This window comes from Meleagris gallopavo, chromosome 11, assembly GCF_905368555.1.
Source record: "Meleagris gallopavo chromosome 11, MGAL_WU_HG_1.1, whole genome shotgun sequence".
NCBI lineage: Eukaryota > Metazoa > Chordata > Aves > Galliformes > Phasianidae > Meleagris > Meleagris gallopavo.
Window position 1 is genome coordinate 14,940,210 of NC_139414.1, and position 14,059 is coordinate 14,954,268.

The following is a 14,059-nucleotide window of genomic DNA, read 5'->3' on the forward strand; positions in this document are numbered from 1 at the left end:
GCTTGAGGTACAACCAAGCAGTGAAAAGCTGCATGCAGCGTCAGGCAGTGGAGGAAGACCAAAGGCAACAAAGGGGATGCTGGGGACCCAGAGCACATGTTGTGCCAAAAGAGGCTCTGCTCAGAGACGCCTTTATGCTGCTGCCTGCTGTTTGAGCTTTGGGTTTGCCATAGGCAAGCCCTGTACAAGGTGTTCAGCACTAAATACTGCTGCTCCTTTGGGGATCAGCAGTGTAAGTTGGAGTAACCGGGTGGATCGTCAGCCAGGTGGGGTTGTTTTCTCTCAAAGAGCTCATGGGTAAAGTTAGGAATAAAGGCAAGAGAGATGAGCCACTGGGTAAAGTATCCCAGGAGAACACCAGGGAGTTCTCCCTCTTTCAAGGACAAGAGTGCACTTCTGAGAGATGTTCTTGGAAATCAGAGGGTGAGAAAGGAAGCACTTCTCCTTACTGACTCTTGGGCAGCAAGAGTGGGTGAGTGGTTTTCCTTTCTCCATAGATGCCATGCTTTGCTCTTTGGGTCCTGCTGCTTTTTCAACTGTATATATTTTTTTTCAAAGTTCAGTGCAGCTAAATCAATCTGGTGATGGACTCTGTTCCCTCTGTTCCCTGCTTCTGCATTGAAAGAAGGAGCTTCATATCACCACTATGTTTTGTGTGCTCATTTCCTCAGGTTATCAGGGTCACCCTAAGTTCTCATTACAGCTTAGTACTTTCACCTCTTTCAATTTGTCATGTGTCAGGCAAGCTGGAGTCAAATGGGTTTGTTACCTGGCTTTGCCTGTACTGTTGGAGGTGGTCACAGCAATGTAAGAGGATTTGGTCACAGCTTCCTTTCAAGATAATGGAAAGATCTTGCTTGGAAGGAACTTCGGAACTTTGGTGATGATTGGAGCATGCTTTGCATTAATGTTTCCGTTAATTTTAATGGGATATGGTTCTAAATTCTTCAAATGAGCTTCAACCATCTTAAGTTTTATGTCCTTCACCTGCCTCACCTAAAATGGGGCTGATGAGCAGAAGCGCTCTTAAATGAGCAGTACCATTATTGACCAAGGTGTCTTTGTTGTTCCACCTTTGCCCTCCTTGGAAACGCTCTGTTGTGTGACGTCCCCTCTGGGTGCAGGGCAGTGCAGCAGGTTGCTCCTCCACACCCAGCTCGGCCAGCCTGGGGTCAGCCCCAATCCCAGCAGTTAGTGAGACAGATGGATCTGCATTGATCTGTCTGTGCAGGGTGAGCCAACACCAGCCAGAAATTCTCCTTTTCCTCTGTCTGCACGTTACTATCATATGATAGATAAATGGCAAGTACGGGGCAAGAAGGAAATAAATGCTGCACTAATGCGTAGGAAGGATCATTAGGACAGAAAGACATTGATATGGCCAGGCTGCACCTGACCTGCATCTCTGTGCTGAACATTGTGCCCTGCGGAATAGCCACTGCAGAAGGCAAATCTCAGCAAGGTTTCAGCTATTTGCTTGTTGCAGGGAGTGCAGAGACACAGACTTTGGTTCAAAGTAAGAACCGGTTCTTGGCAGCAGCGCAGTGATGCCTGCTGTAGGAAATGCCTCCTGGTGCAGCTACAAAACCATGGAATCATAGACCTATTTGAGTTGGAAGAGACCTTTAGAGGCCATCTGGTCCAACTGCCCCTAATGAGCAGGGACATCTACAGCTCCCCGTCCAGCCTGATAGATGTTCTTGGGTCGCTCAGGTCTGTGCAGTCCTTGCCCCAGTCAAGGCACAACAGAGGTCATGGGAAAGGAGAAAAGGGATGCATTGCTTTAGCAAATAAACAAGAGGAGGAGCATGGTACTGGGCTCAGCTTGTGTCTGTGGGTCCCTTTGGGGATGTGCCTTTGGGAGGGGTGAACGGGACAAGCAACCTGCAAGCTGCCTGGCTGCTTTGAGAAGCAGAGCCAAGGGATGCTTGTCAAAGGATCCACAGTGGGTGCAGCTATCCCTGAGCTCCTAAAAGTGCAAAAGGGGGGCAGAGGACCATTGCTTTGTGTGTGCTCATCCAGGGCTTTCATCTGCACGGTACCACTGCTTGTACTTGACAGCTCAGCTATTGTTGCAAAGTATGATTTAATAGTGAGACTTGATTACAACATGCAAATGTAGCGGCTGGGGGACTATCTCAGAGGTTTGTGGAGATTAGCTGTTAAATTGGCCAGTGCAAAAACATTATTAAGCGGAGAACATAATTACTCATCTTGTGCTTTTGTAGTGTATGGAAGAGATAGATTTGTTTAAAAGCCAGCAAGTCCTGTATAGAGAAAGAACTCGTGTAAATGCCACATCATGTACTGCTGTATGTTGCAGCATATTTTATTAGAGAAGCAATACTTAATAACAGCATTTGGGAACTTGTGGAAGGAATCCATTATATTATTCTGCATCGTAAAGGCAAACCTAATGTCTGTTCTGCGTGAAGGCTGTGCAGATATTGAAACATCTCCTTTCGGTGGAGGTTGATTGCTTTTATGGAGATTGTATCATATGGATATAAATAAATCCAGCACTTGATGTGGGATCTGGGAGCAGAGCTTCAGACCGAAGCATCTATCTTCTGTCTGCATGCATTTCCTCTGAAATGCATCAAGGTTCCCATTAACACCTTAAGTGTGGGAAGTAGGAATAAGGAGACGGTCAGCACATGGAGAATGAAAGTCTAGGAGTGCACTTGTCTTTATTTTTCACCTTTCAGTCCTAGGGTAGTGTGTGGGGCAGTTGGTTAGTGCTGCACACCTAGTTCTCAGAGCAGTTGTGGTTGGGGGATTTCCTCCTCTCTGAGTTAATTGGAGTTGTGGAGCAGGGGATGGGTCCTGCGCCTCTGCACAGTGAGCATCCGCACACAGGAAGCCCCGAACTCCTCTCCATTCTTTCATTGCAGTTCAGGAGCATTTGTACAGCAGTCATTGCTCCCTGGGCTGGATCCTGTGTGACTCAGAGCTAAACACTGAGCTGCATGAATCTCAGCATCCCGGCACAATCTGTTCAAATCACTGCACATCTGGATCCGCAGCCCGTCCTGCTCCCTGCTTCACTGTGTGGCTGTGCACACACGGCACACCGCCTTTCTCCCTTCCTACTCTGCTGGTACATCCATCATGGTTGGGGCTGGCAGCGACTATGGGAGCTCAGTGCTGCAAAGTGCCTGAACCAGGACCTGGCTGCTCACTGCATCTGCACCGTGGCTGCATCCTTGCAGCAGCATCTGCATCCCTGCTTTCATTATTCACCAGCAAAAAAGGTAATCCTAAAAATACCTGTGAGCCAAGAGGACAGCTCTGCAAAGGTCTCGTGTCGCAGTGTGAAGGGAAAATGATGCATGTCATCACCACCAAGCATGAACGGTAGCAGCAGAGGTCGGAGATCAGGTGGGGGTGGATGGCTCAGCCCCACTGGCAGCAAGGCACAAACTTAGTGGGTGCCAAGTCCAGGAGCACAGAGTGGCATAGCTGGGGCACACTGAGTGCCTGTGCAGGCACATCTTGGTACAGCTGATATTTTTATAGTGATCTTTGATAGTTTGAATGGAGCCCAACACTGGGAGAATGCACATAGCAATATTTCACAATCTGGACCCAAGTGCATGAGGGCTGCATGCATGCAAGCTGCTCTTATCTCCCTAAACAACACATTCACACTTTTAAGCTGCAGATGCAATGATCAGTGCTGATAAGCGCAATAAACTCCACGTGGTGGTAGCGTTGCAGTAGCAGTCCCTGGTAAGCAGAAGAGCAAGCAGGAGGGATGTTCCTGTCAAGCTCCATTCTGGATGTACAACAGAGATGTCTGCTAAATGGGTGTTAACCTGTTCTCAGCGTAGAGTGCAAAGAATCGTTTGTGAAATCCTCTTCTCTGGCAGTATTGATGTTGTGCAGTGGCTCTCAGCTGCAGGGTTGCTGTAGGGATAGTTGTGCTGGCTCTTTTATGAATGATGGAGTTGTACTGCATTAAGCTGAACAGCAGAGTTTGTGGCAAAACCTGCTTATAGCTGGTCCTAAGAGTTTGCCGTTGCTTCTCTGAAACCTTGGGCTGGAATAAGGCAGTGATAATTAATGGAGGTTAAAGTCCTCCTCCTGTCTGTGAGCTGGTTGGAAATGGAAAAGAAGAACCTGTCACAACTGTGACTGGCTCTAAACTGCTGTCAGGCTCTTCTCCTTCCCTTCCCTTGCCCCAAGTGGAAAATTGTATTGGAAAGCAGCAGTGAGAGCACTTAAATCTTTCCACAGTTCATTTCAAGCTCCCTTTCTTCTTCCCAGCCATTCCCAGGCCAGTTCGGGGCGCGGATGGGAGACTGCATTGCTGGCTGAAACCCACAGGATGTTAAATAACAATGGGAGAGTGGCTCTCACAGAGGGCATGGTGTGCCTGGGCTGCACGTACCATGAGCTGCATTTCCCATGCTTTGACGTTCAGCCTGTTTGTACATCACTTCTGAAGAGCTTCCTTTCAGTATGAGATGTATCTTGGTGTGTTATGGAGCAAGCTCAGGCCAAAATGGGATTGGTGCCATCTCTGTGGCAGAGGGGCAAGCTCAGTTGTTGAACAGCTCTTGATGGAGAGTTGGGGATCTTTTGGGGTCAGACTCCAGAAAGGACATGGCACTGTGTTTGGCTTCCCCGGATCCCAGTGTGTTCACATGTGTGTGACCAGAACATCAGGGACCCGCAGGGAGGCAGCAGGCATTGTGCACCCTTGTTTTTTTCCCATCCCACAGTATTTTCAGAACTTGGGAATGATAAGGGACCTCACTGTTCAATCTGATGTTGGAGGATGCAGTGCACTCCATACACGTGGGCAGTTTCAGGTTGGTGCTACTCAGATTTGCAAATGGTTGGCCAAGCGGATAGAGCTGGTGGCCAGAGTCATTGCCATTGGACTGCTGAGCAGTCCTATGAAGGCTGAGCTGGGCTGCCAGGAAGGAATATGGCTGGTTGGGATCCAGCCACCACGGGAGCCTGAGTCACCATCTGTAGTACTGAGGACATGTGAGGCCAGGGCTGGAGACACTGTTGCGCTTCCAATAGCAGGGTCTTTGCAGTTGGCTTTCCATGGTGGTTTCCCAATGTGGAGCATCAGATCCAGGCACTGAGGAAGAGGAGGGCATTGCCCTCCAATACAGAATGTAGAAACAAAAAGCAGATTTAATGTTGTGCTTCCTTCTAAACGTGTACTCTGTTCATCCAAGGGTTAAGCTGCTGGAGAGATGCAGCACTCAGGGCCAGGTATCTGTCAGGCCTGGACTGGAGGCTTGCCAGGACATGGGGATATATGGCTTTATTTCTGTTTTGTCATGTGGAGATTACTATTCAATGTCTGTAGGACAAGAGGGCTCTGGGGCATCTTAGGATATGCCCCATGCTCCAAAAGTGCTTGTTGTTTTGGCTTTGCAACACTCGATGCAAAGGCAAGAATCGATGCCTGAAGTGCTCCTTTTCCAAGGATTAAAAGACACTGCCAAGGCTCTGCAAGATGTCTGTGTTGCAAATCTTATCGTGATCCAGTGCTGAGATCTGTTGATTTCAGCAGCACAAATGTGCTGACAGATCTGTGTGTCTGCTTTTTGGTGATGGTAGATTTTTTCAGAAGGTTGATCTGTGCTGTTGAACTCTGGTTGTAGCCTGGAAGGTAGCATTGCAGCGGTTCTCCTTTATCACACCTGTGTCCTTCATCAGCTGGAGATGGGTGCTACAGCCATGCCCCCTCCTCTATACGTCTCTGTTCCTGTGCTGCTGGGTGCTCTCAGTTGCATGCCCAACATCAGTAGGATGTTTAGCTGCTTCTTCACTATCCCACTGTGTAAACAAGGCTAATTTCAGCCTGCTGCGATGTGTGGGCTTGCTGGAACATGACTATAAATTCAAGCCTGAATGTTTTCTGGTAATGGATGGGGTGGTGATGCTGCATTGCTGCCTTTAATCTCAGCCTGTCCTTACACCAAGTTAACCTCAGGCTGTCCTCAGACCAAGCCAGGCTCTTCACAGCCCTGTGCCAATAAATCAAATGAAGGCACATAAATGTCAAGAAAGAGAAGTTACGGATGGAAAAGACCTATTGCACCCCAACCCTGTCCTGCTGCAAAGGGAGTAAGGCACTGTCAGGGATTTACAGCACTGCTCTGAGCCTGACCACTGGGGCCAGGCAGGGGAAATGTGGGGTGGGGGGATGGCCTCCATTTCCTGCTGCTTTTCCATCCCACTCATTTCTTTGCATTTCATTCCCTTGGCTTTATTTTTAGGAAAGAAAACCGTTGTTGGTTGTATATTCAGCAAAGCCGATAACATTCGTTTTCCTGCTCATTGTTTTTCACTCAGAGCTATGCCTGACTTTTCTTCAGAAGCATGTTTTTCTCACCTAATATTTAGTTTAAGATTGTAGGAGCTGGATGTAAAACCTTCTGGGACGTTTACATCTGCCAAGAGGTTGCCTGAAAGCAGAAGTTATCCAGAGTACTTCAGTAGTCCCTACTTAGAAAACAGCACCCCCAAATCCCACGTCGCCCGTTTCCCTTTCATCCTCTTGCCAACTGTTATGGGTTGTTTTAACCCCGATGTGGTGTCCGTGTCCCACGTACCTTGCTCCCCTCCCCCCCAAGACAGGGTTTCCATGTCTTTGAAAGCCTCTGTAACCAGAGCGTTCATTTGTTGTGCTTCACCATTGCTGCAGACCAAGAATAATAGCTCCGAGGCCAGCTGGATCCCTCGCTCTGTATTGATACAACTGTTCCCCTTAACATGCCCACACTCAGTCCTACAACTGCAGCTCTGAGGTTGAAACGGAGCGGCGATGGGCAGCACTGGGAGCCCTGCTCCGTGCTTGTTTTCCTATAAGCTCGAACAACACTTACAAGCGTGGTTAGGAACTGGATCAGAGACCCAGAGGGGCTGTGGGATAGTTATCCTTGGAGATTGCTAGAACTCAGCTGGAAAAGGCCAACCTGATCCAGCTTTGAAGTTATCCTGCGCTGAACAGGAGAGTGGCTCACTTGGCAAGTCACTGCCTGGCTTCATCAGCATCAAGGGGCACGTGTTGGGTTGTTGTGCCACTGCTGCCTTTGGCTGCCAGATTATTTAGATTACTCTGCATGATTTTGGTCTTTTAAAACTTTTGTTTTAGCTTGCTTTTCTTGTTCATCTCCTCGTGAACTTTCTCACTCTCCTGCTTGTTTGTCCCTGGGTCACGTCCAGGTTGGTAGATGAGTGCCCGACCCAGACACTGCCCATCTCAGGGTATGCTTTCAGTCTGGGATGCCTAACACATCTGTTTTATTTTCCCTTTGCCTGTAAGTTTGTCTTGTTCTTTGGAAGTAATCAACTCTTCAGTGTCAAGTAAGCTGGGAAAAAGCATAGCCAAAGGCTCAAGGGAGAGATGCACGTAAGGTCTGCGTCTTCTTAGCTGGAGGTGCTGTAGAGCATTAACTGATGGGGATGTGGAATGGGAAGGCATTGGTGGCAGTTCCAGGCGACCCCCTGTTGCACTGTCTGTTCTGAAGGTGTTTTTCCCTGTACTGAAAATTTGTCTCAGCTTAAACCACAATAATAGAAAGCTCAATTTCTGGAGCAATCCCAAGAGAAGGTTAATATTTACAAGCTCTCAGCTTCAGGTTTTATCTCCATCCCTTGCTAGCACAGAGATAAAATCCCTTTAAAAATCCCTTTTGATCTTTCTGGTTCATGACACGGCGTTAGTAAGACACGTTCCATATGGCAAATATCTTCATGGAAATGCAAGTTTTTCTCATCCTTCCAGGGACCAGTAACAGATCGGGAGCCCCCTGCATACAGGGGCTGTGGCTTTATAATGGAGCATCAGTGATGGACAGTGTACTCCTGCTTGGAAATGTCAGAATGTTATTTCTGCCTCAATGGCTTAAGATCATCTGTTTACCTAATGGACTTACATTTGCAATTTTGCAGGTGTTGTGTTAATATTAATGTGTTGTCTGAATTGTTAATATTCCTTCACTTCAGCGTTACATTAATGAAGGCTGCAGGGGATGGAAAAAAGACCCAACTAATTAATTAAATGGGCAAAAAGCATCTTTAACTTTCTATCGTGCTGCCCTTTGCTTCCCCCTAATGGGTCTTGGCATTTCTGGTCAGCAGCCATGTAACACATGCTGCTGTACGGAGCACTCAGCAGCAGACTTGCTAATTTTTCTGACCCATAAATCATTGGCGTAAACTTTTAACTGTGAGGAAAAGTGCCTTTCATTCCTGCTTCCTCGTTTCAGTAGGAAACACAGTCTGATAACAGGCGGTGCTGGGCTGATGCGTGGGGCTGGAGGCTCTCACGTCAGGAGAGGGGCTGTCTGCATTTCTTCAGGAATTCTTTCCATTCCCTTCTTAGCCGGACTCTGGATGACATTAATATTATGTATCTATGAGAGGATTCGTGTCATAAGCTCTCCTTTCAGAGCCAGTCCCCTATCAGGCTGTACGTCTCAGGAATGTGGGCCAGTCCTCCGTCCTGCTTTGGAAGCTGTGTCTGTAGGGTGTTTTCCCTCTCCTGAGCACTGTCCCAGACCTGGCCCAGCTCTGGGTTGTTTTGCTGGGCACTACCTCAGCTCAGGAGCATCCTAATGCATTTCCAACAGTGAGCTTTTCCATCCCAGGTGGTGATTGCTCCCCATTAGACCCATTGGCTGAACGCAGCATTTAGTGGTATGTGTTTGTGGTCCCTGGTTGTCCCTCCCTGCAGCTCTGCAGGGCTCTGATCATCCTTTTGCAGCTCCTCAGAGCTCCGTGAGCCAGCGGCTCTCTGCACCTGGTACAGGAACCCTGGCAGCTCAAGGTGCAGTTTTGCACAGGAGGACACATCAGTTCCATGCAAGGAGCCTGAAGGTTGTCACCAATTTGAATGAGAAGGAGCAGACTGCAGTCATATTAACTTTTAATGAAGAGGCGCAGCCTGCAGATGCCGTGTCCTCTGCAAGTCTCTCTTCACTTCAGCACTGTTTCCCTCCATGCTCAGCCCGAGGTGGGATGCGGGGCCATCACCAACCCCACAGATGAGGCTGAGGAGCTCCAGGCCGACACATTTCCCTTCTACTTAGCTGAGCATCAGTGGATGCTGGACGTCCCATGGCCACCGGTGCTGTCTGCAGCACTCCAACGTCCATCGCGACGCGGTGCTGCCGGATGAAGTCAGCTTTTTATGTAACACTGCAAAATGTCAGTAATTTCAAAGGAACTTAGGCAAATGGGTCTGGCGGTCTAAATCCCTGCGTGCAAACCCAGTGCATCAGGCTTTAAGCAATTAATTCCTAATCATGCCCAGTGCCTCCAGTAGCCCAGCTTTAGGATTGGGAGCTTAAATGGTTTTCCACTGTACTGCACTTAATTTGGATAAAGTGAAGTGAGCGGTGTCATGGCATTCCCAGCCTGAAGGTGTGAGAGTGGCCAGTAAGGGACATTTGTATTCAGAAAACCCTCCCATGCATTTGTGTTTTAGGCATCTATTACCAAAAAGGCACCGTAGCTAATAAAAAGGACATTCATTATGCCCCGGAAAGGGAGTTCATTAGAGGGAAAAGCCATTCTAGCTTCGTAAGAAATGAATGTGAAACTGCCTCAGAGCTGCTATTCTCATCAAGTTTCAGTGTTAACAGTTTTAACCAAGAGCTAATTGAGCAATCTCAGAAAGTGGAGTAATTCCATTATTCAGCTCGGCTTTGTTCAAGGCTACTGCCAACTGTTAAAGGAGCACAAATGACTTTCATCGGGCCGGGAACCACCAGCCTGTTTGCCTGTTGCTACTTTCTCTTTCAAAAAATGTAGGGCATGGGTCTTTTGGCAATTGTCTTTGGCAAAGGGAGCTCCGCACTGGCATTGCAAGCCTTGTGTATAACGCAGCAATCCAACTTTCGGACAACAGGAGATGTAATGTTCATAACTCATCAAGCAGCAGTGCATGGCTGAAGATGCTTCTCTCCATTGGGCAGTGTCACAGGAGGACAGCAGACTGTTCTTGTAGGATTTTGAATAGAAAAGGGCCATTGCAGGCTTCACTCTGCCCACTGGTTACAGAGCACAGTTCTCTCGTTGGCTGCACTCTCAGGAGATGCGGGCTTAGCTAATGTTGCTTTCAATTTCCTTTTCTTCATGGAAGAGCTGTAATCAAAAATAAATGTACATGATTTAAAGAAAAGAAGAAAAAGTCATCACATGTTCAGTGTCTTTGGAGTCGAAGCTTTGGAGAGCATGTGCTGGCTGAACTGTGCCATTTCTTTGCTGTTTTCTTTCAACAACTGCTGCTGCTGTTGGATGTGCACTGCTCTGTTGCAGCCTTTCATGGAAGGTGACTTTCTCCTGGTGAGCACAGCAGGATTTAGAGTCCCACTCCCAGGAGGTGGCTGTAGATCTGTTTGTTATGAGATTGCATTGCGGCGATAATCCCTTTCAAGCCAGCGGAGAGTGTGGGCTCTCAGTGATGCACTGCCCTCAGCAAGTATATCCATCTGTGTCTCTGGAGACTTTTCAGGTGCACACAGACAGGCTGAGGCTCTCTATTTTGAGCACTAGCTTCCCATGGCACTGTTTAGTTCTCTGCCTCATTCGTGCACTTTAGTGGATTGCAAACAGAAGCCTTGTCTCTCTCCTTTGCAGCAAACCTTGCTTTGCTAATGTCATTTGTCAAGTTAATCAGGGAGAGTGGGCACTTCTGTGGCTGCTGTGTAGCCTGGCCACATTGCTATGGAAACAAGCAGCCAAACAGGCATTTTGCTTGCCCTGCTTCACTCTGCGGAGATTTGGCATGAGAAACCAATATTTTATTTGCCATCAACAAAACAGCTCACTGAGGATGCAAGTAGTTTTTCAAGGTTGATGTCAAGAGATTGGAAAGGATCAGAACAAATAATAGGCACAGTTCCAGGGAGTAGGTGTGCAGCTCTTCTTCTTGTGCCACATGGATGTTTGGTGCTGGCAGAGGCTGTGCAAGAAGAGTTCCAGCCCAGCAGCCTGGCTTTGGGGCTGCTGGCTGGTGCCATAGTCCTGCCCAGCTGGATGGTCTCAGAGGTTCATAGAATCGTTAGGATTGGAAAAGACCTCCAAAATGACCAAGTCCAACCCATCCCCGCCATGCTCACTGACCACATCCCTCAGTGCCACATCTCCACGGTTCTCGAACACCTCCAGGGATGGTGACCCCACCTCTCCCTGGGCAGCCCGTGCCAGTGCACCACTACTCCTTCTGGGAAGAATTTTTTTTCTAATATCCAACCAGAAAAGCATGATGTTCTATGTTTGAGAGCATCTCAGAAGCCTGGAATCTCCGTGGGCTGTAGGAGCCGGCGTGCCTCGCTCACATGTGAAACTTGAAGGCGAATTCTTTTGAAAACTGTACACTCGATCTGACCTCTTACATAAGTCAAGGTATAGAGTTTCACCCACTAACTCCTGCACCAAGCCCATAACTCATAAGCAAAATCTGCGTATTGAAAGAGCCGGCAGAGGATGCTTACGTACTTTACCAGGCTCTCCTCCCTCTCCCACGTGATGCACGTACTAAATGATGCGTTGAACAGGTTTGGAAGCACTCCACACTGCAGTGCAGGCATATGGGGCTGTTGGTACCTGCAGGCACCCACACGGGGACAGCCACCTGCCTGCCCACACCACAGGGCAGCAGAGGAAACCTTGCATGAGCCCAGAGAGGGCAAAAGTTCAGATCAGTTTGTTTATGGGATTTTATGGAAGCAGGAGCCAAGGATAGCTCAACTAATCCAGAGGAAACTGTAGCGATGGCGTTAGGCTGCATTTCACATGGGATGCATTCAGCGCGCGTTCGGCCGGACCAGTCTTTCTGTCTCCATTTTTTTTAGCCGTGAAATATTTTTCCTTGCACTCCTGTCTGCCAGCTGCACTGAGCCAAGCTCTGGGCTCAGCTGTCTTAAGAAAAAAGGGACAAAAATAAGACAGACAGAAAGAACACCTTGTCATTGACCTCCTTCTTGTCATTGGTCTCTTGGCGGTTGGGTGGCAGTGCTGTCCCCAGTGCCACCAGCAGCCTTCAGTGGCTGTCTTTGATGCTGTCTGGGAGCTCATGCTCCAGGTGTGAAGGTTTGGAATAGACAGAGGAAGGGATTTGATGGAACAAAACTTGCTGCTTGTTCTCCTTCAGGTGTAAAAGGCGCTGCCTTCTGCCTCTGGTGCAGCCCTGTTGGTCTCCTTGTCCCTACACTCTGTCTGCAAGCATGGTGGCTGAAGCGTGTGTAGAAGGTGGGGATGCTGCAAGTTGGCCAGCCCTAGGTTGGGTGCCCAGCACCCTGGGGCCATGCTGTCCCACAGCCCCCAGGCACTGGTGACCATAGAGGGACTGATGTTGCCATCTGGTGGCTTAGATGTACAGGAGCAGCAAGGTTTTGCTCGGCCTTCTTGGAAGCCGCCCAAACAAGTGGCTATGGATGCCACCACCACATCCACAGCACCTTGCCCTCTTACACCAGGCTGTGGGTGCATTGTCCACCCCACTGCCTCATCCCTTGGCCTGCTGGTAGTGTTGCCATTCAGTGTTGAGGGACTGGTGGCCCCTTCACACTTGTGCTGTGCTGCTGTGCCATAGGGTCTCCCTCCTGCCCTCCTGTTGACCTCTCCACAGCAGTACACTCCCCAGCCTTGGGAGAGCCCACAAAGACCTTGGTAAGGGATCTCCTTCCTGTTAAAGATGAACATTTCCATTGCTTCTTACAAACAGCACTGCTAATTCCTCCTCTGGGCTTGTCTTTAATTATTTCTTTTCTCTTCTGAGTCTCTGTCAAGTCCTGCCTGACTGGGAGCACATTGCAGCTGGAGCGTGCATACCCTGCACATCACACTCATGCTCCTGGGGCACAGGGAGTTGCAGGATACAGGACCCTGCCCCATGTCTTGCAGCCAGCCCTGCGGAATTGCTGCCCTGCGTGCAGGAGGGCTGAGCTACCCTGATTGGTAGTAGCTCTCTCGGGCATTGCGTGGAGTGTGACGTTACTACTGTAAATCTATTATCTTTCATGGCAATTAAGATCAATTAGGACCCTGGGGAATACAAGCAGCAAATAACTGGAGGCCCAATTAAGCACATCTTGTTGCTTATCTGACCCCAGATAAACAAGTCTCCAGTGGCACAGCCCTTTGGATGGGAGCAAACCGCAGTTGGTGGCACTGGGATCACAGCCCTGGAGATCCCAGTTCATTGAGCCCAATGGTGGCACAGCACCCCGCAATCCACATCCAGTCTTCATTTATAACTCCCTGGTTCACAGAATCACAGAATGGTCAGGGTTGGCAGGGACCTCAAGGATCATGAATCTCCAACCTCCCTGCCACATGCAGGGCCACCAACCTCCCCATTTAATATTAAACCAGGCTGCCCAGGGCCCCATCCACCCTGGCCTTGAACACCTCCAGGGATGGGGCATCCACAACCTCTCTGGGCAGCCTGTTCCAGAACCTCACCACTCTCTCTGTAAAGAACTTCCCCCTGACATCCAACCTAAATCTTCCCTCTCTAAACAGGAGGGAAGATCCTCCTAACAGGATTGGTTCCCCCAATCCTGGTAGCTCCCATCTCTTCTAACCCTTCTCAACTTGGGGTTGTGTTTCTTGCCCTACAGGCTGGTAGAGGAGTTCATGCTGCTGGCAAACATGGCCGTGGCCCATCAGATCTACCGCTCCTTCCCCGAGCAGGCGCTGCTTCGCCGCCACCCACCGCCCCAGAGCAAGCTGCTGAATGACCTGATGGAGTTCTGCCACCAAGTTGGCCTTGAGATCGACTTCAGCAGCGCGGGCAGCCTGCATGTGAGTGCACCAAAGAGTGAGGACACCCAGATTTCCTTTCTTTGCTTTCTTGGGAGATCCTGGGCAAGTCAAGGAGGGAAGGGTGAGGACTGGGGACTGGCAAGGACCGGAGAGCAGTGCTGGGAAAGGTCAGATGTACAAAGCACGGGAAGCATGGAGTGATCCTCTGCTGAGTGTGTGCTGAGGCTGAACAGCACAGTGCAGCTTTCAGGATTTTCCTTCCTCACTGCAACTGGACTGTGGATAATCCCCTGTTAATCCCATCCCCTCT

At 49.1% G+C, this 14,059-nt stretch overlaps 1 protein-coding gene across 1 annotated transcript in view; it reads left to right on the top strand.

The window, feature by feature from the left end:
- DIS3L2 (DIS3 like 3'-5' exoribonuclease 2) overlaps window positions 1-14,059 on the top strand; it is a 164,735-nt gene that overhangs the window by 143,260 nt on the left and 7,416 nt on the right. Inside the window, exon 16 of the mRNA XM_085232503.1 lies at window positions 13,605-13,788. Coding sequence (XP_085088629.1) covers window positions 13,605-13,788 — 184 coding nt within the window. The remainder of the gene's footprint in view (window positions 1-13,604; window positions 13,789-14,059) is intronic.